Source organism: Panicum virgatum, chromosome 7N (genome assembly GCF_016808335.1).
Source record: "Panicum virgatum strain AP13 chromosome 7N, P.virgatum_v5, whole genome shotgun sequence".
NCBI lineage: Eukaryota > Viridiplantae > Streptophyta > Magnoliopsida > Poales > Poaceae > Panicum > Panicum virgatum.
In genome coordinates this window covers 50,517,086-50,540,617 of record NC_053151.1, presented here as the reverse complement: position 1 = coordinate 50,540,617, position 23,532 = coordinate 50,517,086, and the positions used below count along the sequence as shown (strand labels likewise).

Here is a 23,532-nt window from a genome sequence, read left to right as displayed (position 1 = left end):
TTGATGTTGAGTTGGCGTTTTTCTCTTTTGTTGTACTTTGAGCTTCCATCTTTTCTTAATATAATCGGCAGCTCTTCTGCCTGGTTTGTTTAAAAAAACTAGCATTCTTGGCAAATTTCTTTCCATCTCCCTTTCCAAAAAAAAAACCTTCCATTTCTAAAACTGGAAGTGAGAGATTTATTTCATGATGAATTATTGCATTCTTGGGCCTGGCCTGGTTGGCGTTGCTTGAGGCCTTGGGCCCGTCTGTTTGCTACTTTTGTGTACAAACGGACCATGGGCCTTTACGGATTGTCCACGCTCTCCTTCCTTCCCCTTTCTTCGCGTGCTTTCGCGATGGCGGCCACCGACGCGACGACGACGGAGGCGGCGGCGACGGTGGGCGGTTACGAGCTACTGGAGCGCCTGGGCGGGCGTCCGCCGTCCACGGTCGTGTGGCGTGCGGTCTCACGCTCCACCGGTGCGCCCGTGGCCGTGAAGCAGGTGCGGCTCGCCGGCCTCCCCGCCCGCCTCCGCGACAGCCTCGACTGCGAGGTCCGCTTCCTCGCAGCCGTCAGCCACCCCAACATCATCCGCCTCATCGATGTCATCCAGGTACAACTCCATTTCCGTTTTATGGAAGAATTTTCTTCTAGTAGCACAGCGGGCACGGTACGGTACCAATCGCCGCCGCTCTTCTCCATTTGGGTCCGTCAGACACAGAGCTGCCTGTACCTCGTCCTGGAGCTGTGCGAGGGAGGGGACCTGGCGGCCTTCATCCGGCGCAACGGGAGGGTAGACGAGCGCGTGGCCAGAAATTTCATGAAACAAATTGGTAATTCAGTTCTCCATCGGTTGCTACCCATTCAATTCACGGCTGGGGATGTGATGTGTGAGAAATGGCGCTTGCCCCTTGTGGCAGGAGCTGGCTTACAAGTGCTGCGCCGGCACCATGTCGTCCACCGGGACTTGAAACCTCAGGTCCAGGGGCTGCATACTTTTCTCTTCTTCTTTTTTTCTCATCCTCTTCTGCTCTCTAACTGAGATGGATCTGCAACCTTTTTTCAGTAACTGATATACTGTGATTATCCATCCATCTAATGTTGCAGAATATCCTACTGTCTTCTCCAAGCAGCGATGCAATCCTTAAGATATCTGATTTTGGCCTTGCAAGGTGCACTCATAAATTTCAGATATCCTTTTCGACCACAGTAGCAGAAGTACACAGTAATATGGAAATTCAGGCGTGGAGTACAGGACGATTAGGCTTTTGAAACAGATGGGATCTAGATGTAGTTAAGCTGTCCTTTCTCTTTGACCTGCAGGGTTCTTCGTCCTGGGGAGTATGCAGACACAGCTTGTGGCTCTTGTTTGTACATGGCCCCAGAAGTGATGCTGTTTCAAAAGTACGATGACAAGGTATGACCGTATGAGTGACATTTGTGCTCACACCGACATGAGAAATCTGAACCTCTAATCGTTCAAAAAAAAAAAATTCTGAACCTCTGTCGTGCGCAGGTAGACATGTGGAGTATCGGCGCGATCCTGTTTGAGCTCTTGAATGGCCACCCACCATTCCACGGCAGAAGTAATGTTCAGGTGGCTGCCCCTCTTTCTCTCTTGTCTGAGTCGTTCATCTACTGTGAATACATCACTTATGTTTGGGAGCTTAATTTCTGTCTGTCTATCTTCAGCTACTTCAATGCATAAACAGAAGCACATCTCTTCCGTTCTCCAAACCTCTGCTGTTCAGCTTGCGTCCTGATTCTGTTGAAATGTGCACGAGACTGCTATGCGCAAATCCAGGTCTGTCACAGGTCATCCAAAATTCGTGATAATTTGGTGAGAACAGCTTATAATGAGGCACAAATCTTTCAGTGAAGAGGCTGTCCTTCCAAGAATTCTTCGACCACAGCTTCTTCAGAGTGTGAACGCCAGCCACGCTGAGAAATGGACGGGAGTTCAGACAACAATACCATGTGATGCTGTAAAGCTGTATTGTTTGGTCTTCTGTATTGTAAAGCTTCAGAGAGCTTGTTTCCTCGGGATTATGCTTATGCTCACAGAATGTGAATGGATACATGTGCATTGTGGCCACCTGTATCTGTATCTGTTCTCTCCCATTTTTTGATCGAGGAGCCCATCAACATCTGAAGATCTCCCTGGTAACATTTGATGGGCCGTTCAGGGCCACTGCAATGAAATTCAGGTGGGGGACACTCTCCCCTCCCGGTGACCTTCAAAAAAAAAAAATCTCCATGTCTGCTGAAGAAGCCTTGTGCCCGCTCCGCAATAACCAGGCAGAGCCTAGGAAAGCAGGCCAGAATCAGTCACCCGCTATAGTTTGCCCCTGGCCCCTCGTGATCCAGTAGCCAGCAGAGCCGAGCTGTTTGCATGAGCTGCAGTGGCATTTCGTGCACATCCCACGAAACCAATGGAGCGGCGGAAGATGATCGCCGATCTCCTCAGGGCAAGCGCGAAAAGCTCGGCCCTCCGCGGCGGCATCCAGCTGCACGCCGCCCTAACGAAGCTGGGGTTCGGGTCGGACACCATGCTGAGCAACAACCTGATCGACATGTACGCCAAGTGCGGGAAGCTGGCCATGGCAGCCGAGGTGTTCGACGGAATGCCCGGTAGGAACGTGGTCTCCTGGACGGCGCTCATGGTGGGCTTCCTGCAGCACGGGGAGGCCAGGGAGTGCCTCAGGCTGCTCGGCGAGATGCGGGCCTCCTCCGAGGCTGCGCCGAATGAGTACACGCTCTCCGCGAGCCTCAAGGCCTGCTGCGTTGCCGGCGACACGAGCGCCGGAGTCTGGATCCACGGAGTCTGCGTCAGGACGGGGTACCAGGAGCACCACGTCGTCGCCAACTCGCTGGTGCTTATGTACTCCAAGGGTGGCAGGATCGGCGACGCACGGCGAGTCTTCGACGGAACCGCCTTCAGGAACCTCGTCACCTGGAACGCCATGATCTCCGGGTACGCGCACGCCGGCCATGGCAGGGACGCGCTGCTCGTGTTCCGGGAGATGCAGCACGGGGAGGAGCCGGATGAGTTCACCTTTGCCAGCTTGCTCAAAGCCTGCAGCGGCCTTGGCGCTGCACGCCAGGGCGCGCAGGTTCATGCGGCCATGATGGCTAGAGGGTTCTCCACGGCCTCCAATGCCATCCTCGCCGGCGCGCTGGTGGACCTGTACGCCAAATGCCGGTGCCTGCCGGTGGCAATGCAGGTGTTCGAGCGCCTCGAGAGGAAGAACGCCATCCAGTGGACGACGGTGGTCGTCGGCCACGCGCAGGAGGGGCAGGTGAGGGAAGCAATGGAGCTGTTCCGGCGGTTCTGGAGCTCCGGCGTCCGAGCTGACGCCCATGCTCTGTCCGGTGTGGTCGGCGTGTTGGCGGATTTTGCGCTGGTCGAGCAGGGCAGGCAAGTTCACTGCTACACTGTCAAGAACCCGGCCGGGCTGGACGTGTCACTGGGCAACTCCATGGTCGACATGTACCTCAAGTGCGGGCTGATCGACGAGGCAGAACGGCTGTTCCAGGAGATGCCGGCGAGGAACGTCGTCTCGTGGACGGCGATGATCAATGGCCTGGGAAAGCATGGGCTCGGCCGTGAAGCCATCGGCATGTTCGAGCAGATGCGAGCAGATGGCGTCGAGCCTGACGAGGTGACCTACCTGGCGTTGCTGTCGGCGTGCAGCCACGCCGGCCTTGTCGAGGAATGCCGGCTGTACTTCTCAAGGATCCTACAGGAACGCAGGAGGGTGAGACCAAAAGCAGAGCACTATGCGTGCATGGTCGACCTCCTCGGCCGCGCCGGAGAGCTCAGGGAGGCAAAAGGCCTCATCCTGACGATGCCCGTGGAGCCGACCGTGGGCATATGGCAGACGCTCCTGAGCGCTTGCAGGGTGCACAAGGACGTCGCCGTGGGCAGGGAGGCAGGTGGCGTCCTCCTTGCCATCGACGGCGACAACCCGGTGAACTACGTCATGCTGTCCAACATCTTCGCGGAGGCCGGCGACTGGCGTGCGTGCCACAAGGTAAGAGACGCCATGAGGCGCAGGGGGCTCAAGAAGCAGGGCGGGTGCAGCTGGGTGGAGCTCGACAAGGAGCTGCACTTCTTCTATGGCGGCGGCGACGACACGCACCCGGAGGCCAGCGACATCCGCCGCGTCCTGAGGGACGTCGAGAGGAGGATGCGGGAGCAACTCGGGTACAGCGCAGACGCGCAGTTTGCGCTGCACGACGTCGACGAGGAGTCGCGTGCAGAGAGCCTGAGGGTGCACAGCGAGCGGCTCGCCGTCGGGCTGTGGCTTCTGCGCAATGGCGGCGGACAGGAGAAGGTGATCAGGGTGTACAAGAACCTGCGGGTGTGCGGGGACTGCCATGACTTCTTCAAGGGCTTGTCTGCCGTCCTCAAGAGGGTGTTGGTGGTGAGAGACGCCAACAGGTTCCATCGGTTTGAGCTGGGCGCGTGCTCCTGTAGGGACTACTGGTGACTCAACGGCACTGCGCCCGCCCAAATCTGACATTGTATTCCCTTTCTCTAATTCTATTTCGATCTGATCTGATCAGCGGCAACCAGATGCTCAGTTATTGGACAAGATCCAGCCTCCTTTCTCGGCTGGCATAAGAGCAAGTACAACAAGGGGCTTATAGCCCTTTGTTTGCTTACATGGCAGAGAGAGAGAAAAAAAAGCAAAAAATTGGAGAAAAGACACTTATGTAAGAGCCACCTCTTCATACGCTCATAGACAGTTACAGTAAATGAAGTGGAGAGCGAGAAAGAGAGTGATCATTGGCTCATTGGAAGAGACAAAGAGTCAACATATTGTATGAGTCATTTTATAGGTGTCTTTTATAAACTTAAGAGACAATAACAGCCTCTATTATTGAACATGCTCTAATGGGAACTATCCCCATTTATTGGACAACAGTCATACCATACACCAACATCATGGACGACCTTGGTAGTCCAACAAGCAACAAAGCGAAAAAGAGACGGCCCAATCAATTCAACGGCAGCCAATAAAATCAACAATCCATATGCCATGCACTCTTTCAGAAGGCTCAACTTCTAACAAACTTCCAACCTCATTTCACAGGTATACAGCTATACCAACTTGCATCAGTTTATAGCAGCCACCGCCTTTTCTGACTCCACTGTCTTCAAGACTTCCTCCCCCATCCGCTTGCATCCAACCAGTGTCTGTAATTGAGAGCATAAGTTTCCAGAAAAGAGGTAAACCAAAATGAAACACCATTGCCAGCTTTGCAAACTTGGTACTAGTTTCCTCCACACCAACTTGGCAGTCTAAACTGGCGTAGGCCTACCACATTCCTTATACATAAGTACATACGAGAAGATGATTCCTAAGTGATTACCAACTACTTGAAATTAAGCATACACAATATGAAGTTAACAAGATTTACCCGTTTATCATACAGCAAAGAAAAGGAAGAAATAAACACTTCCCTTAAAATAATTAAGCAATGCTAAACACAGTAAATTCTGGAAGAAATGGAACCATATGATTCATCAATAATTAAAGAGTTCTGTCACAAATTCATCTTACCGTTCCAGGAGAATATATGTCACCAGTTCGGAATCCCTGGTTCAGAGTTTCTGTAACTGCAGCTTCAATTCTCTTTGCAGCATTTTCTTCTCCAAGGCCATATCGCAGTAGCATTGCTGCACTAAGAATTGTAGCTAATGGATTGGCCTTGTCCTGCACACAACAAATAACAAGAGAGGAAGCAAATTCAAACAGAGCTACATACATTAAGCCAACCCAGTGTCATAAGAATTAATTAAAAAAAATAGAAGCCATCTTAACCTGCCCAGCAATATCAGGAGCAGAGCCATGAATAGGTTCAAAAAGACCGGGTCCCTGCACAGAAACATAACCACCTCTTGAGCTGTAAAAAAAGGGCGTACCCAGTGCCGTAGGCTTCCCGCACTGTGCGGGGTCTGGGGAAGGGTTGTACATCCAAATTTTCAGCAGAATATTCCATAAATGATCTAGAGGGATCGAGAGAATTGGAGGGAGCCTATTACCGATTCACCAACACTGGCAGACGGAAGCATTCCGATGCTTCCCGTAATCATTGATGCTTCATCAGATAATATGTCACCGAAAATGTTGTTTGTGACAATTGTGTCAAACTGCAGTGATACAGGAAATTTACTAATTTGGCCAGGATGCAACGACTCACACAGGAAAACAGATAATAGCCAGAGCGCAATGAATCACACAGGAAAACAAACAAACCTGCTTAGGATTCCTAACAAGCTGCATTGAAGCATTGTCGACATACATGTGCGAGAGTTCAATGTCAGGGAATTCAGAAGATAGTGCAGTCACCCTTCTTCTCCAAAGCATGGATGCCTACAATAATATTGGAGCAAAGAGTTATAACTTTCCAACAGGTATTCTAGTGCCAGCATAATGCTAAAAGATGATGTACATGAATGAATTCTACAGATCCTTTATACCATGTATCAAAAGGATGGAGCTTCAATTCAAATTAAAAAGATCAAGTAACATTCCAACATTTGGGACAAGCATAATACAGTACCTCCAGGACATTTGCCTTATCAACTGAGCATAGTTTCCCTCTTCTCTTGCGAGCAACCTCAAACGCAACACGTGCGATGCGATCAATCTGTGGATGAAACATCACATCATCGCCAAGGATCAAAACTGTACAAAAGAACCTTTCAAAAGAAATTTTATACAAGAATGCATTCTTCAATAAAAAAATATATTATCAAATAAAAAAATTCTGTGTACATTATAGATATTCTCCCAGAAATGATATCCTGCCATCTCCAATTAGTTCCACTGAAGGCATGAATGTTAAAATGGATGGCACTTTTTAAAAACATTTTTTTAGGAGACAGCGAAGGATTAGGGTGGAGTCACCTCAGAAGCTGAATAAACTTCTGTGTTGAAGCCAGTTTCCTCTCCGTTGTCATTTGTTTCAAAACCCCTAGGTTTGCCAAAGTATATCCCTGCCATGGAGGATTACAAGTTATTGCTATTGGCAAGCACAAGGTTTATCAGAGTGCACTCGCAGATATTGTATTGAAAATGAAACAAAACTCCTGGCTCATGTTTGAACAGAATTTGGTCAACATTACCTCCAGTAAGCTCTCTGACAACCATGATGTCAACACCTTCAGCTACCTCTTTCTTCAACGTAGATGCATCTACTAGCTACGATTTGCAGATCAGTTAAACAACCAAAGAGCCACAATACATATATGCTAAGATGTGGCTTTGGTATACCTGCGGCAGTACCGCAGCTGGACGCAGATTGGCAAACACACGGAGGCCAGCACGGAGCTGGAGCAAGCCTGTCTCAGGCTTGAGGTGCTTTTCATTGTTATCCCACTTATACCTACATCGACAACATGAGAACGGAGTCGGGGAGTTGTGAACAAACCAAATGCACTTTGCTGCAGTCAGTCACTACTGGGACTGCTGCTGAAACAGCCACCAACTCACCCCCCTATGGCTCCGAGGAGGACGGCTTCAGAATCCCTCGCTGCCGCGAGCGTTTCGTCGGGGAGCGGCACGCCGGTGGCATCGAGCGCCGAGCCGCCCATCAGCTTCTCCTGGAACCGGAGCTCGACGCCTGTGCCGGAAGATGAAAAAACAGGGGCTCATCGTCCTGCCGATACTAACGGACTTCAAGCTAAGGCATTGGATGTGGACGAATCAGCTTGCCTTCGAGTGCTCCGGCGAGGGAGAGAACGTCCTTGGCGACGGCGACCACCTCCGGCCCGATGCCGTCCCCTGGGAGGAGCGTGATGTTGTAGCTCCTCGCGGCGGCGGAGCACCGGAAGGAAGCCATCTGCCGCGGGCGCAGCGCCGCGCTGCCGGCTCGCCGGCGGGAGAAGGCTAGGGTTTTGAGCGGCGTAGCTTGCAGAGCCGCCATTGCTGCCTGTTAGTATTAGGCATAGCCACACCACACTACCGCAAGTGATTGTTTGTTTGATGGCCTATTCGGCCCAGCCCATGTCGGCCCATGTCCATAATAGTGATTAGTGGGCCCAATTGAGCCGGGAACGACTCCAGGCCGGACCGCGGAGACCACCAGAATACCAACCAGATGGCTCCGGGCAGCGGTCATCAGTTCCTGCTTGTGCGTTTAGTGGATCTACGGCACGTCGATGATTTTGGCGTGCTACTCGGTGAGGCAGTCAAAAACTTCGTTTCTTCGTTGAGATGGGCTTTGGCTTCAAGCTGCAGCCTTGACGGCTTCATCTTCCAACCTTTGGGGTGGTGGTGGAGCGTCGAGGGGCGGCTCCTTGCGCCGGTGACGAAGACGACCGGGAGGCCCTTGGGTGGACCAAAATGTAATTTTTCATTTTCCAAGGGTGTGTTTGTAAGAGTTGCAATGTAAACCTTTACATGTGAAATGAAATCCCGGTTCTCTCAAAAATAAAGATGGCTCCGGGCAAGCGAGGAAAGGGCATTTTTTCATTTTTATATTTTAAAAAAAACAAAATTTCAAAAATATATGTCGAATAGGGAAATTTTGTGCCTGTCGCCCCCCTAATTGGCGACGGGGGCGACAGGCTGCCTGTCGCCAATCCAGTGGGCGACAGAACCTAAATGTAAAAAAAAATTACATTCAGGTCCTGGCGCCAAGGGCACATTAAACAGTGAACTTGTAAAATCGATATAAAATCATAGAAAAATCAAAAAAATACAAACTCAACTGTTATGGATTCTATGAAACAAGATCTACAACTTTTGTTACATAAAGGTTTTCATTTGATCAATGTATCTAAATCAAGAAAAATAGTTCTTGTGCCTAGAAAAATCTGAAATAATTTATTTGGTCTAGTTGTGCTTATCTAAAATTTACCAATTTTTTATAGCTCTTAGGAAATAAAATAATGGTACTGTAAAAGTTATGACTTCTAATACTCAGTATAGCAGCATGGATAAATAACTCATTTAAACTAGACATATTGCAAGATCTAATTTAAAAACTTATTCTAGAAATGTTTTCTGGACCTACCAATTTTGTACAAGCCTATGCTCACCATATGCAACACTCTGGGCAAAGATGACATGCATCCAAAGGATGGATCTTGAGATTTAAATAAAAGTGCATTAAACTGGTATTTAAAATAAAGCAAGATACATTGATCAAATGAAAAACTTTATGTAACAAAAGTTGTATATCTTGTTTCATAGAATCCAGAACAGTTGAGTTTGTATTTTTTGATTTTTCTACGATTTTTTATTGATTTTACAAATTTACTATTTAATGCGCCCTAGGCGCCAGGACCTAAATATAATTTTTTTACATTTAGGTCCTGTCGCCCAGACAGGCACCCTGTCGACCATTAGGGGAGCGACAGGCACCTAGTTTTGAAATTTTCACTATTCAGCATATATTTTCGAAATTTTGTTTTTTTTTAATATAAAAATGAAAAAAACGCCGAGGAAAGGCCAAAGGGCAGACGCCGGCCGAGGTGGGTTCCCGGGCTGCCTCCGGTTGATGCCGCCGTCGACCGTAGCCATCTCGATCCACGCCAAGCCTGGCTCCAAGGTCGCCACCATCACAGGTCGGTTTTGCCCCTTGATTAATCTCAGATTCTCCATGCTCAGGCGCGGACCCTCAAGGTGTGCGTGGATTTTGCAGAGATCGGGGACGAGGCGGTTGGTGTCCAGATCGACGCACCAGCGAGGGATGGCGAGGCCAACGCCGCGCTTGTAGACTTCATCAGCTCGGTGAGCAGTTGGCTGCACTTGCAAAACATTAGATCGACTTGAATTGACTTGTGATCCTCGCTTAATGGAAATATAATCTTCTTTCGAAATGCGTTTATAATTTTACCTCGGATCAGCAGAGTGGATGACTTTAACCTAACCCCTCTTCAAACTAAGGGTGTGTTTAGTTGGTGAAAAACTTTGGGTTTTGATCACATTTTCTTGTTACTTGACAAATAATATCTAATTATGGATTAATTAGACTTAAAAGATTTAGTTCGTGCTAATCAGTTAGACTATGTAATTAGTTATTTTTTCAACCGCATTTAATGCTCCATGCATGTGTCCGAAAATTCGATGTTTGGGAAGGAAAAATTGGATCCATACCACTAAAAGATCACAAGTTTAGAAAAATACCATTGAAAGATTGAAAGTTGGAAAAATAACATTGGAAGATTGCTCCATTATTGATATCTAGCATTCACGTTATCTCCCACGTTAACTTAGAACTCTTGCCTACTGTTCATCTTGGGTCGTGCCCTCCATGGTCCTCGCTAGGCGGCGGCGGCTTGCTTTTCTTGGCCGCGTCCTCCCTGCCGGCGCTCCTCGCACCCCCAGTCCCCACAGCTCCTGTAGCTGCACGCACACCCCGCAGTCCTCCACGCCCCCGATATCGTTCGAGCAGCTAGAGGAAACGTTGAAAACAAGATCGATGGAAACTCCAATAAACTAATTCAGACTAGACCAATCATGCTGATTCACTTCCTATGCACTATAGATCGAACATCTGGAAGCAAGATTGGTGCGAATTGATCCCGAACTAGCCCTCCTGGCTGCACAACTAATCGAACTTGCCTTTTAGCCGTGAGCTCTGCCCCCGCCTGTGGGCGGGAGCGTGAGCTCCGCCCTGGGCGTGCGCGCTTGAGCCGCGAGCCCCGCCACCGCTCGTGGGTGGGAGCATGAGCTCCGCCGTGAGCGAGCAAGCTTCGCGGGGGTGCTCAGACACGCGCGAGCCAGCTCCGACCGCGCGGACCTTCACCGCCACCACACACGAGCGAATCGCGGGCAGGTGAGCTTCGCGCCGCAGCTCCACCGCTGCCGCGTGCGAGCAACCTTTGCAGGGGTGCTCCGCCGTCTGTGTGTGCTCGCCGGAGGCCGGAGGCGGAGACGAAACAGATGCAACGGCGGAGGTGCGGACGTGCGGTGATGGATGGGGGAGATGAGTGGACTTTTGGGGGAGGTGAGTGAAGTTCCGGAGAAGCACAGACCGGCCCATGACGAGCAATAACGGAGAGATAACGTGAATGGTAGATATGGATAACAGAGCAATCTTTCAATGGTATTTTTCCAACTCTCAATCTTTCAATGGTATTTTTCTAAACTTTCGATCTTTTAATGCTATGGATTCAATTTTCCCTTTTGGGAACTAAACAGGGCCTAACTGTAAATTTGATAATACTGGTAGCTCTGTAATCGACTTCTCTTACTCGGCACCTGAAGGAAGGCTGCATTGAATTGCGCAAGTACTCAATTGGGTAGCGTTATTTGTCTTAGTGCTTGCGCCCTTGGTTTTGGGATGCAAAGAAAACTATAGCAACACTGATGCTGATTTAGACATGAACAATTATCATTTTTGTTATCCGTTACATTGTCAAACTGCAATTCAAGGGGTTAAAGTCATGGACAAAACAAGATTGGCAACAAGCTATATGATTGAGAATAGTGCTCAATGTGACTACTAAGTTCATGAATAAAAATGCAGAGGGTTAGACTACACCCTTTCATGCTAGTATTAAGCTTTCATCTAGAATGGCGACAACTTATGAACTATGATAATATAGACGATGCTGTCAACGTTTGGATCATCTAGTATTTTTTTCCTCTGCCCATCTGGCGGAAAAAATTGCAATACATAGAATCTGTGTGAAATCTTCAGGTACTTGGGGTGAAGAAAAGAGAGGTATCCATTGGCTCTGGTTCTAAATCAAGGGAAAAGGTTGTGCTTGTACAAGATGCTACTCTTCAAGGTGTCTTCGATGCTTTGAGCAAGTCCTGTAATTGTTGATGATGTGTGCGTGCTAAACCTGATATTGCTTGAATTGGCATGAGCTAAACTAGTGAGTGACCTTTCCAATAACACATTTGCCCTGTTAAGTGTATCTTCCTAATTTCTGGTGAGTGGACATCTTCACCCTTGCAAGATTTCCGACCAATTACATAACTGAAGTGGGCCTTTTGGGCTGTTGCAAGTTGCTGGGCCGGAGAAGATTACAAACCTTTGCTAATCGTTTCTGGCAAATTTCCTCTTTTTAATGGAACACAACAAGGTGTTCATCGAGGCAGAGATCACTGTTTTCATCTCGATCCTGGCAATGAATGAATGGATGAAGCTAAACAATTGCAGTCAAATTGGCATCTCAAAGTGAAATAAAAAAATTAGCAAATCATGAAACGCCTTGGACCCGGATGGACTTGTTGGTGGGGCAACACGTGTAGCTAGCGTATTGCTGCGGTGCTGCCGCAGATTGGAGGTGTGTATAATAATAAACTCGGGTTTCTTAAGCGTTAAGCATTAGATGTCATACCACAACGGCAAATTTGTTGATATGGCAGATTAATTATAAGAGTAATATCAAATTTGTTGATATGGCAGGTTAATTATAAGAGTAATGTCCTCTAGTTCGGTTATCAAGTTTATAGTCTTGATAACACTGTACAATGAAACCGTACATTGGTCTAACAACCAAACGTGCAAGCGACATTACAACATACCCTGGCAACTTATATACATCGATGAAATACGACTGAGGCCTAATGATAAGATACGCATCAACTAATGGTCTCTGTTTATTGGCTCCCTCTTTTATTGATTCTAGTATATAAGGCCCTGTTTAGTTCCCAAAAATTTTCCTACAGTAGCCATCACATCGAATTTTCGAATACATACATAGAGCATTAAATGCAGTTGAAAAAAATAACTAATTATATAGTTCAACTGTAAATGACGAGATAAATCTTTTAAGTCTAATTAGTTCATGATTGAACATTAATTATCAAATAACAACAAAAGCTGCATTGTTGGGCTGGCTGGATGCGCATTTGTGCCAAAAGTTGGTGAAGATAGGGTGGGCTACAAGAAAAAGGAAAAGGCTCAGGCTGTTACCTATATGCTCATCATTTGCACTGCCTAGTGGATGCGGTGGCTAAGGAGTCTAGGAGCTAGCTAGCTAGGGTAAGTTTAGCAGCACAATAGCATCTGCTCTATAGGTAGGGGTGTTAGCAGGGCTCCTCCTGCATGTTTCTCTCAAGGAGTTGAAGCCATTTTGAAGGAGCCATAATTTTTAAAATGGCTCCGACTCCACTGTTTCACACGAGAAAATAGCTCCTAAAGCTGTTTGAAGCCGGAGCCGTTTGGTACAGCTCTTGAAGGAGCCGGTGGCCATGGCAAACACTTCCATTCCATATTGTAGCATGCAGGGCCGTACCGGCAAATTCGAGGGCCCTGTGCGAAAAATGGACTGGACCCTAGTGGCCTAGTGCAGGATTGCGAATACCAAGCGATAGCAGCCGGCAAGCGTGATAAGCGCGATGTGCTGTGTGAAAGCACAAATATTAGAAGTCACACGTGTGACTGGCAGTTAAATCATCACAAAAGGTCTAATAACTATTTTTTGTTCCGGAATAATTTCTTTTATTGCTGGAACAATTGTTATTGTTTGAGCAACAAAAAATTTTCCAAAAAAAGTTTGTTTTAGCAACAAAGCATTGAGGGGCCTGGTTTATTAGGCCGATTTTATGTTCAAAATATGGAATCCTGGAGAGGTTGTGGTGCTGTGATAGGTCCACTCGAGATCACACACCTGACCCCGAGTAGCACCCATGTAAAAGGAAGTGATAAGTGATACGCCTACAATGATTTATCTTTTAGGAGCAATTTGGGCCATATTTTGCTACAAATTGGATCAATAATTAACTAAATTAAAGTATTTACATGACTATATCTAATGTATATCTAATATTTTGGGGGCCCTTCAAATTTGGGGGCCCTGTGCGGTCGCACGGCTCGCACGTGCTTAGATACGGGCCTGGTAGCATGTAGCCAATGCAATTGGGTGCGTTGGATTTGGCGCGTCGAGATTGCGGCCAAAGCTAGCTAGCTAGTAGTAGCTCTCATCAGTGTGCAGGGCATGGCTGAGTTGGCGACCGCGACTGATTGGATGGGATGTTCAGCTGAGGTGTTTTGGGGCCGTTTATTTCCCAAAAATTTTCACCTCCCATTTAAACACATGTATGAAGCACTAAATGTAATTAAATAACAAAACTAATTACACAGTTTGGATGTACACGACGAGACGAATTTTTAAAACCTAATTAGTGCATGATTAGCCATAAGTGATACAGTAACCCACATGTGCTAATGACACGGTCAAAGGCCTCAAAAGATTCGTCTCGTGGTTTCCAAGTGAGTTCTGCAATTAGTTTTTTAATTAGTGTACAAAAAACCCTCCCGACATCTGGTCAAACAATCGATGTGACCTTTGATCCAAAAAATTTCACTAACTAAACACCCCCTTTGTCTTGTACGAATGCGATTTGTTTTGGGCAGATGTTGAGGCTGCCAGCTCTTTATTTTACTCTAGCTCACAGGGTAACTAACTACTAGTAACTAACAGTGCTGATTGGGATTAAAGTGTTCCTTGCAGCACGATTGCTGAGGCATCAGTGTGTGTGTGTCTATATATAGAAAAACATAATACCGACCAACTCGCAGTCGCACGCACCAAGGAAGAGGAGAAGTTGGCTTCTAGGACTAGTCCGTATTACCTAGAAATTAAAAACACTAGTTCCTTGCAATGCAATGCATATGCATGCAGAAACCGGCATCTGCTTGCTAGATCCCCAATAACTTGATCGATCAGCGTTGCATCCACCAATGCAACACCATCTTCTTCTTCGCTTCTTAATTAATAACTGATGATCCATGGCGGCCCGGCCCGGCTTTGTTTGTTTGCTTGCTTGCTTAATTACACAAACATCGATGATCTCGAGCTACACGTTGACCGGATCGGAGCTGGTGGTTCGTTGCCGGGGCGGCGGGACCTGCGCGGCCAACTTTGCGTGCGAGCGTGGCGAAGGATCGGAGGACGGCGACGACCGGGGCACCTGCAGACAGACAGGGGCGGATCCAACGTGGGGCCGGGGGGGGGGGGGGGGGGGGGGGGGGGGGGGGGGGGCTCCATTAGATTCATTGGAGATAGAGTTGAGCTCCATCTCCGGTTATGCGGCCTGCATAAGGCTCGTGCACCATCTTTGTGGGCCGAACTGCATTACACAGTGCAAGTCAGCCTACAAACAGTGCAAACCAATTTCTTGTGCAGCCAACCAAATACAATCTAGCCAGAGCAAGAAGTTACAACGCAACCAACCAAACATGGGTCTAAAGACTTCCCATAGTCTAGCTTGTACTGACCATGTATAACTCCCTGCCAGATTAGGAATAGCCTAAGTAATCAATCACACTATATATAGCCTAGCAAGTCGCACCGCGATGCATGCATCCAACTAACCAAATTGCACCGCCTAGCAAGTCGCACCCCGATGCATGCATGTGGTGCTTTGCATTGGTGATGTACGACGGCAGGTACTTGCAACTCCATATTTAATTACTTTACTACAACCACGCTGGATCTGATGATCTGCTGGAGCTAGCTATTCATCAAATCATGTATCGTCATTAGAGGTGGTAACGGCTCATGATTCTAGTGGTCTCTTTACAATTCGAGTTGGCTCTTATATATTTGTAGCTTAAAATTGTATAAGTTTAGAGACCAGCCCTTTTAGAATCCGATACTTAGATTGTCGGTACCCTGCAGCAGGGATACCCACTCTTACTGCAGGGAAGCAGGACCCGCGTAGTTATCCGTAGCTGCGCGGGAGAGACGGAGTAGCCAGGCCCCACAGGCCAGGCTTTTTCCCTCACCAGGCCAACGGCCCCGGACCGTTCCCCGCCTGAGGATGGGTCCGGTGGCGCCACGTGTCTCCATGGAAGGGAAGCTCCAAGCTGACCGCCGAAGCCTCGGACCCCCAGAGGGGTCCGGGACCTCCTACGCCCGTCCGGACTCCCCTCACCGTGTAGGGGTCCGAAGCCGCCACGTGTCCCGGAGGCGTGGGATCGTGCGCGAGCCTTCCGGAGGAAGACTCGCCCACCTACCGCATTTAATGCGATAGACAAGGCGTGCTCTGCCGCCGTGGTACACAAGACAGCCTTTTGTCAGGCCCCGCTGCGCGCCGCGTATTACCAAGGAGCACAGTGCAGCCGCCTGAGCCGCGCCCGCGCAGAGCCCGCCTGTAGCATTAAACGGATACGACAGCACGGCACTTTTCCATCATGCCGCCTACGCCGCAAGCTACACCGCCCGCTTAAGCAATGTGACGGGCGGTGTCACTAGCTGCGACGGGCCCGACCTGACAAGACGACGCTGGGACATGATGGACGAAGGGCTCCGGGAGCAGGCGAGGGAATCCAAGAGAAAGATCTCCTTTGCCTGCGACGCCATAATGCATGAACAGTGTGTTAGGTTATACTACATCGATTGGACCCACCTGTCGGGGATCCAACGACTGTGTACGCGCCCCCTTGAGATATAAAAGGGAGGCGCTCGCTGTGCACAGGACACATCCATACAGACTCAAGCTCTCGCACCTCCTCACGCTTGTGGGAAGGCAATACAACACACAGTGGATGTAGGGTATTACGCTCCGGCGGCCCGAACCACTCTAAATCCTGCTGTGTTTCTTGTGTTCTGGAGGGAGATCGATCTAAGACTAGCTACCCCCTGAGTACACACCCTCTGGGCTAGGGCGGGTGCCTTCCGCCACCCGGCCGTGGTTTGCAACACCACGACATTTGGCGCGCCAGGTAGGGGACGCTAGCTGGTCGCATTTCATCATCCTCTTCGTCCCCATGGTTCGTGTGGACGACGTGGAGATGACGGAGGGGGTGGCGTCCTCCACGCCACACGCCCCTCGCGTTCCTGCTCCAGGGGCAACCGTGCCTGTGGAGCAGCCACCGTTGGCGGTGGCGCGAGCCGCCCGCCGGCAAGAGTCAGGGCGCCCATCAAGGGCCCCCTCACAGACTGCGAGCGGCGGAGCTCTAGCCGCGGCTAGGGAGTTGCTTCGCAACCCTCCGGCTGAGGCAGCCTCGCCAGACGCCCTGAGGCAGTGGCGAGACGACGTCGACCGTCTCCTCCACCTGGCTCAGGCCTCCCCCAGTTCTGCAAAGACTGGGCAACGACCTCCGCCTGGCAACGCGGTGGTACCTTACCACCAGCGTCAGGGCGGTGCGTCGGCATCTGTGCGCTCCCCCACCGTGAGGGGTGCACGAACAGAAGACTTGCGGGCGGAGCTCAACCGCCGGCGCGCGGGGGAGGATGCCCGCATCGCTGTCGAGAGGGCGCGAGAGCGCCGTCTCAACATTGAGGGACGCAACCTCAATGTCGATCTGGACGCGGCGGCACCCAGGCCTCCGGTGAACGCCCGGATTCAGCCAGGGGCACCGGTGGCCGGGGTGGGCTGTGCTGCGCTTGCGGAGCACCTCCGCGCCGTGGCGTGGCCACCCAAGTTCCGCCCCCACTTGCCGGAAAAATACGACGGTACTACTAACCCGTCGGAATTCCTGCAGGTGTACGTTACCGCCATCACAGCAGCTGGTGGCAACGGCGCCGTCATGGCAAGCTACTTTCATGTAGCCTTGTCTGGGCCAGCCCGGACCTGGCTCATGAACCTCACACCTGGGACGATCCAGTCCTGGGAAGAGCTCTGTGCAAGGTTCACAGCGAACTTCGCCAGCGCCTACCAGCAGCATGGTGTGGAGGCACACCTTCACGCCGTGAGGCAAAAACCCGGGGAAACGCTTCGGGCTTTCATCTCGCGCTTCACTAAGGTACGGGGTACCATTCCTCGTATCTCAGATGCATCTATTATTACTGCTTTCCGTCAGGGGGTGCGTGATGAGAAGATGCTCGAGAAGCTGGCGACGCACGAGGTGGAAAGCGTCACTACGCTTTTCTCCCTGGCAGACAAGTGTGCCAGGGCCGCCGAGGGCCGTGCATGGCACTCAGCTCCCCAAGACGGAGACACCAAGGCTGGTGGCTCCAGCGCTACCGCTCAGGGCGGTGGCAAGAAGAAGAAGAAGAACCGGGGTCGTGGGGAGCCGCATTCTGGCGGACCAGTCGTTGCAGCAGCAGCGCCACCAGCGGCGCCGGCAGCGGCGGCAGCGGCTGGGGGCCAGAATACACACGGCAAACGCCCTCGCCCGCAAGGTGGAAGCGGAGGTTCATGCCCAGTGCATCCCACCGCTCGCCACAGCGCTGCTGACTGCCGCGAGATCCAAAAGCTCGCGAAACGGGTCAGTGGGCGGCGGGAGCAGTCCTCTAAGGATGACTCACCCCCTCCTCGCCAGCGGGCCGGCAAGGAGAAGGCCTCTGACAGCAGAGCCGCAGCCGGGGAGAAGGAGCTGGGGTACCAATCCCCCGCTCGAGAGCTGAAGGGCGTCTATCACAACGACGACTCCGATTCCGACAACGGCGACCGCCGCAAGAAGCTGTACGTGATGTATGGCGGGAGCTGGGAGCTTGTCTCCCGGCGGGACGTGAAGACCCTTCGCCGGGAGGTCCTTTCGGTGAAGCCGGGGGTCCCCAGGGCGGCGCCGCACCAGAGGTGGATGAACACCACCATCTCTTTCGGGCCATCCGACTGCCCGGAGAATATGGCTGGAGCTGGTGTGCTACCTTTAGTCACTGCTCCTGTCATATCCAACGTGAGGCTCTACCACGTGCTGATTGACGGTGGGGCTGGCCTCAACGTCATCAGTTATGCAGCATTTAAGCAGCTGCAGATCCCAGAGTCCAAGCTGACTCCCTCTCGCCCATTCTCCGGAGTGGGCCCACATCCGGTGTTCCCCCTGGGGAGCATCACATTGCCGGTCACGTTCGGGACCGAGGAAAACTTCCGCACAGAAAGCGTCATGTTTGATGTTGCGGAGGTGAACCTCCCGTTCAACGCTATCATTGGCCGACCGGCACTCTACCGCTTCATGGCCATTGCCCACTATGGGTATTTGGTCTTGAAGATGCCTTCCCCTGCCGGAGTCCTCACCGTGCAGGGCGACCGCACCGCTGCCGTTGCTGCAGTTGAGAGACTGCACACTCTGGCGGCAGAGGCTGCACGCTCCGAGGAGGATCCGTCCACCTCGCAACCCAGGGCGCCTGCAAAGGCTTCCAAGGTCCAACCATCTGATCCGGACCAAGTTCCCGTGAAGTCGGTACAGATTGGGGCAGACACCACCAGGACCACCCGCATCGCGGGGAACCTGGAGGAGAAATAGGAAGACGCGCTCATCGCTTTCCTCCGGGCAAATGTCGACGTGTTCGCCTGGGAACCGTCGCAGATGCCCGGGATCCCCAGGGAAGTGATCGAGCACAATCTGAGGATCTACCCCGACGCCACGCCGGTGCGCCAAAAACCTCGGAAGCAGTCTGTGGAGCGGCAGAACTTCATCCGCGAAGAAGTCCACAAGCTCCTACACGCTGGCTTCATCGAGGAGGTCCACCATCCCGAGTGGTTGGCCAATCCGGTCGTCGTCCCAAAAGCCAACGGGAAGCTCCGGATGTGCATCGACTACACCAACCTCAACAAGACTAGGGTAGGATCAACACTAGTGGAGGACCTGTCCCTCGTCTTCGACCGTCTTCGCGCCACCCGCACGAAGCTGAACCCAGAGAAGTGCATCTTCGGCGTCTCAGCAGGGAAGCTGCTGGGTTTCGTGGTCTCGCATCGAGGCATCGAGGCAAACCCAGCCAAGATCAAGGCGATCGAAGCAATGAGGCCTCCTGGCCGCATCAAGGACGTCCAGAAGCTTACTGGATCTCTCGCTGCTCTTAGCCGCTTCATATCGAGGCTGGCTGAGAGGGCCCTTCCCTTCTTCAAGCTGTTGAGGAGGTCCGGTCCATTTTCATGGACCGAAGAGGCTGAACAGGCCTTCCAGGAGCTGAAGCAGCACCTCACCTCGCTGCCAGTATTGGTGGCACCAGAACCCGGTGAGCCGTTGTTTCTGTATCTTGCTGCATCTGCGGAGGCGGTCAGCATGGTGCTGGTCGCCGAAAGGATGGAGCAAACCCGCCAGGGGAGCACTAAGGTCCTCTTGGCCAAGGATGGTGAGCCGGACCCCGGACACGGGGGCCCGTCAGCCTCACCCCAGCTTGAAGGTCCGGGCCCCGCACAGGCAGGCCCGGAGGAGCCTCATCCCATTGGGAGCCCAGAATCACTGGGGGCCCAAGGGACAGATGCGGTGGACAAGGGCGAACCGGACCCAGGAACTAGGGTCCGGACCGTCCAAAAGCCAGTCTACTACGTCAGTGAAGTCCTCCACGAGGCAAAGGCCAGGTATCTTGAGACGCATAAGCTTATCTATGCAATACTTATTGCGTCCAGGAAACTGCGCCACTACTTTCAAGCACACCGAGTTGTTGTAGTGACCTCTTACCCATTAAGAGCGATTCTACACAATTCCAACGCCACAGGCAATATCGCCAAGTGGGCAGCAGAGCTGGCAGAGTTCCAACTGGAATTCCAGCCACGCCATGCGGTCAAAAGCCAGATCCTGGCTGATTTCATAGCGGAGTGGACTCCTTCCCCAAGCAATCCTGGAGGTCCGGCCATAAATGTTGGACCCCCGGAGCCGGAAATCAGGACACCAGTCTTCACCGAGCCTCACTGGACACTCTTCTTTGATGGGTCCGCCCGCGAGAAGTGGGCCGGAGCTGGTGTGGTCCTCATCGACCCAAACGAAGATCAGCTGAAGTACATGGTGCACCTTGAGTTCAAGGCCACCAACAACATGGCGGAATACGAGGCTCTGATCTTCGGCCTGACCCAAGCCCTCTCATTGGGGGTCCGGCAGCTTCTGGTGAAGGGGGACTCCCAGCTAATCATTAAGCAGGTCCGAGGGGATTGCAACTGCAATAATCCCCAGCTCGCGGCATACCTCATACACGTGAGGAAGCTCGAGAAGGACTTCGACGCTTTGGAACTACAACACGTTCCCCGCGAGCACAACTCAGCAGCAGATGATCTCTCTGCGAGAGCATCTACCTGGGCTTCTGTGCCTGAGGGTGTCTTTGAAAGACGGCTGCTGAAACCTACCGCCCAGCCTGCCGAGCCGGGTGACGGGGATCAAGCTGGCACCTCGAAGCTAGCGGTCCCGGCAGTATTCCACCTATGGTGCCCAACTAGGGCTGTGTGTTCTGTTGAGGAGCCTGTTGTCCTCACAGAACCACCCCTATCTGCTTTGGGAGCTCCCGATGCATGGATCTCCGAGATCCGGGACTACCTGAAAGATAACATCCTCCCTGATGACGATGTGTCCGCTGAGCGCATAGTCCGATTGGCTAAACGCTACGCGGTGGTAGAAGGGGATCTCTACCGCCGTGGCGCCAACGGAGTCCTCATGCGATGCATTTCCCAGGGAGAGGGCCGCGAACTGCTTGCGGAGATCCATGGAGGCGAGTGCGGAAGTCATTCCTCCTCTCGCACGCTTGTTGGCAAGGCCTTTCGGCACGGCTTCTACTGGCCAACAGCACTCCAGGATGCGGCTGAGCTGGTAAGGTCCTGCAAAGCATGCCAGTTCCATGCAAAGCAAATACACACCCCAGCTCAAGCTCTACAGATGATCCCGCCCTCATGGCCATTTGCTGTGTGGGGTGTGGATATCCTGGGGCCTTTCCCCCGGGCTGTCGGCGGGTACCGGTTCCTCTATGTTGCCATCGACAAGTTCACTAAGTGGCCGGAGGTTACTCCTGTGGTGAATATTACTAAGAAATCAGCAGTCGCATTCCTCAGGTCCATTGTGTGCAGATTTGGCGTCCCAAACCGCATCATCGCGGACAACGGGACCCAATTCAAAAGCAGACTTTTCCAAGAGTACTGTGAGGACATTGGCATCCAGCTATGCTTTGCGTCCGTGGCACATCCCCGCAGCAATGGACAGGTTGAGAGAGCGAATGCAGAGATCCTCAGGGGACTCAAGACCCGCACCTACAACTGCTTGAAAAAGCATGGTGCCAAATGGGTTGACGAGCTTCCATGTGTACTATGGGGCAACCGGACCACACCCAGCCGAGCCACCGGGGAGACTCCGTTCTTCCTGGTCTACGGGGCTGAAGCATGCCTTCCCCCAGAAATTCACCTGGGCTCACCACGGGTCCAGGCCTTTGACGAATCCATGCAGGAGCAGCTGCGGTGCGACGACGTGGACTTCGTTGACGAGCGAAGGTGGCGAGCAGCGATCCGAAATGCACGCTACAACCAGGCGCTCCGGCGCTACCGTCAACGGTTCGTGCACAGTAGGGAGCTCCGGGCTGGCGACCTCGTCCTCAGACGGATCCTGAACCGAGCGGGGCTCCACAAACTCTCCCCCAGCTGGGAGGGGCCTTTCAAGGTTACAGAGGTATGCCGGCCCGGATGTGTTCGCCTCGCCACAGAAGACGGAGTACCGCTGCCCAACCCGTGGAACATAGAGCATCTGCGTAAGTTTTACACCTAGGCAGAGCAGGGAAATAACCTTTCCTTTGTAATAAGATAGAGTTAGCGTGCGGCCCGGAGCGGTTGAGGGCCACCCTCGTAAACCCGACCTCTGGCATCCATCGCACTAGCGGCTAACGCGCGGCTCAGAGCGGTAGAGGTCCGACCTCATAAACCCGGCCTCTGACATCCATCGCGCAAGCCATGTACATCGAGATTGCAAAGGAAAGATTTTTTCCTAATTCTGTCTTTGTGTCAAAGTTAAATTACGCATTTCGATTCTCGTAATTTTCGCTTTTTTCTAACCCCCGCGGGACCTCTACTCTTGTTGCTGCAACTAAGATCTGCATTGAGCTGCTGGACTACCGTACAGGTCCGGACCCTCTTGCTGCAGGAGAGGGGTCCGGACCCCTAGGGACCTACTCTGCGGAGCGGGTACTTGTTTCCTGGGGTGGTTCGGAGTACAGTGTAGCCGCTTAGCTGGTTCCGTACCCAAAAGCCTGCACTCTCCACCACCCTGTAACGAGTACTCTAGTACCTGAAGCCAGGTAATTGGGGGCCCGGACCTCGACCCAGCTCAAGAGCTGGCTTCCTAAGTCCAACACGGCGTGTCCAGCACTATATCTCAAAGGATCGAGCACAGCAAAGTGACCTCACCCACTGCTGCGAAGGGTCTAGGACGAAGAAGCCAGGTCCGGAAAGATCGTACTGTTTCCTGGAGTGGTCCGGAGCCCTGCGTAGCGCCTTAGCCTGGTTCCGACCCTAAGCCTACGCACTCCCCCACTCTGTAACAAGCACAGAGCTACCTGGACCTGCGCATCTAGAGTCCTAGACCTGGTACCAAGCCTGGGATTGGTCAGGAATGAGCCCCGCGGGTCTGCTCTAAGCTATAACTTTGAGGTGGTACACAGGTTCAAACCTGGCCAGTGGTAGACAGTCTCAAACCATTGAGCCTATCTACCAGGGGGGCCGAGTATCTGCTTCAAAGCTTTCATGCAGGATAAGAGCCAATCTCGGTGGTAGACAGACTCACAGCAGCTGAGTCTCTCTCCCAGGGGGCCCAGGGAACAAGGCGCTTGCTCGCCTTGCAGGCTATGTGACACCTATGCCCAAGGTGGCAGACAGGTCCAAACAACTGAACCTATCCGCCAGGGGGCCAGGGCGCCGGGGTGCCGCATACCGCAAATCAACAACCGCCAAACAGCTAAGTTGAAGTTTCTTCTATTTCAAAAACTTTCAACTAA

At 51.8% G+C, this 23,532-nt stretch overlaps 4 protein-coding genes across 5 annotated transcripts; 3 read left to right on the top strand and 1 right to left on the bottom strand.

The window, feature by feature from the left end:
* The first annotated feature begins 70 nt into the window (after nt 1–70).
* Nucleotides 71–4,872, top strand: LOC120682172 (putative pentatricopeptide repeat-containing protein At3g15130). Of its 2 annotated transcripts, XM_039963951.1 has the most exons (8): nt 71–594; nt 697–814; nt 902–960; nt 1,089–1,153; nt 1,305–1,398; nt 1,498–1,578; nt 1,674–1,785; nt 1,858–4,872. In XM_039963951.1, exon 8 carries the CDS (start codon nt 2,414–2,416, stop codon nt 4,472–4,474), a length of 2,061 nt encoding a protein of 686 aa, XP_039819885.1. In that variant the 5' UTR covers nt 71–594; nt 697–814; nt 902–960; nt 1,089–1,153; nt 1,305–1,398; nt 1,498–1,578; nt 1,674–1,785; nt 1,858–2,413; the 3' UTR covers nt 4,475–4,872. The 2 variants fall into 2 exon arrangements, with proteins under 2 accessions (XP_039819885.1, XP_039819884.1); XM_039963950.1 differs by lacking the exon at nt 902–960.
* Nucleotides 337–1,910, top strand: LOC120681404 (serine/threonine-protein kinase ATG1t-like). The gene is made up of 7 exons (XM_039962891.1): nt 337–814; nt 902–960; nt 1,089–1,153; nt 1,305–1,398; nt 1,498–1,578; nt 1,674–1,785; nt 1,858–1,910. Exons 1-7 carry the CDS (start codon nt 337–339, stop codon nt 1,908–1,910), a joined length of 942 nt encoding a protein of 313 aa, XP_039818825.1.
* On the bottom strand, nt 4,763–7,951 carry LOC120682176 (3-isopropylmalate dehydrogenase, chloroplastic-like). Its single transcript, XM_039963955.1, has 11 exons — nt 7,709–7,951; nt 7,487–7,616; nt 7,268–7,379; nt 7,120–7,195; nt 6,902–6,990; nt 6,555–6,641; nt 6,248–6,364; nt 6,034–6,141; nt 5,813–5,866; nt 5,552–5,704; nt 4,763–5,184 (listed from the first exon to the last, which is right to left on the bottom strand). Exons 1-11 carry the CDS (start codon nt 7,917–7,919, stop codon nt 5,104–5,106), a joined length of 1,218 nt encoding a protein of 405 aa, XP_039819889.1. The 5' UTR covers nt 7,920–7,951; the 3' UTR covers nt 4,763–5,103.
* Nucleotides 7,952–9,447: 1,496 nt separating this feature from the next.
* On the top strand, nt 9,448–11,958 carry LOC120682178 (UPF0235 protein C15orf40 homolog). The gene is made up of 3 exons (XM_039963960.1): nt 9,448–9,564; nt 9,642–9,730; nt 11,646–11,958. Exons 1-3 carry the CDS (start codon nt 9,498–9,500, stop codon nt 11,772–11,774), a joined length of 285 nt encoding a protein of 94 aa, XP_039819894.1. The 5' UTR covers nt 9,448–9,497; the 3' UTR covers nt 11,775–11,958.
* Nucleotides 11,959–23,532: the final 11,574 nt, after the last annotated feature.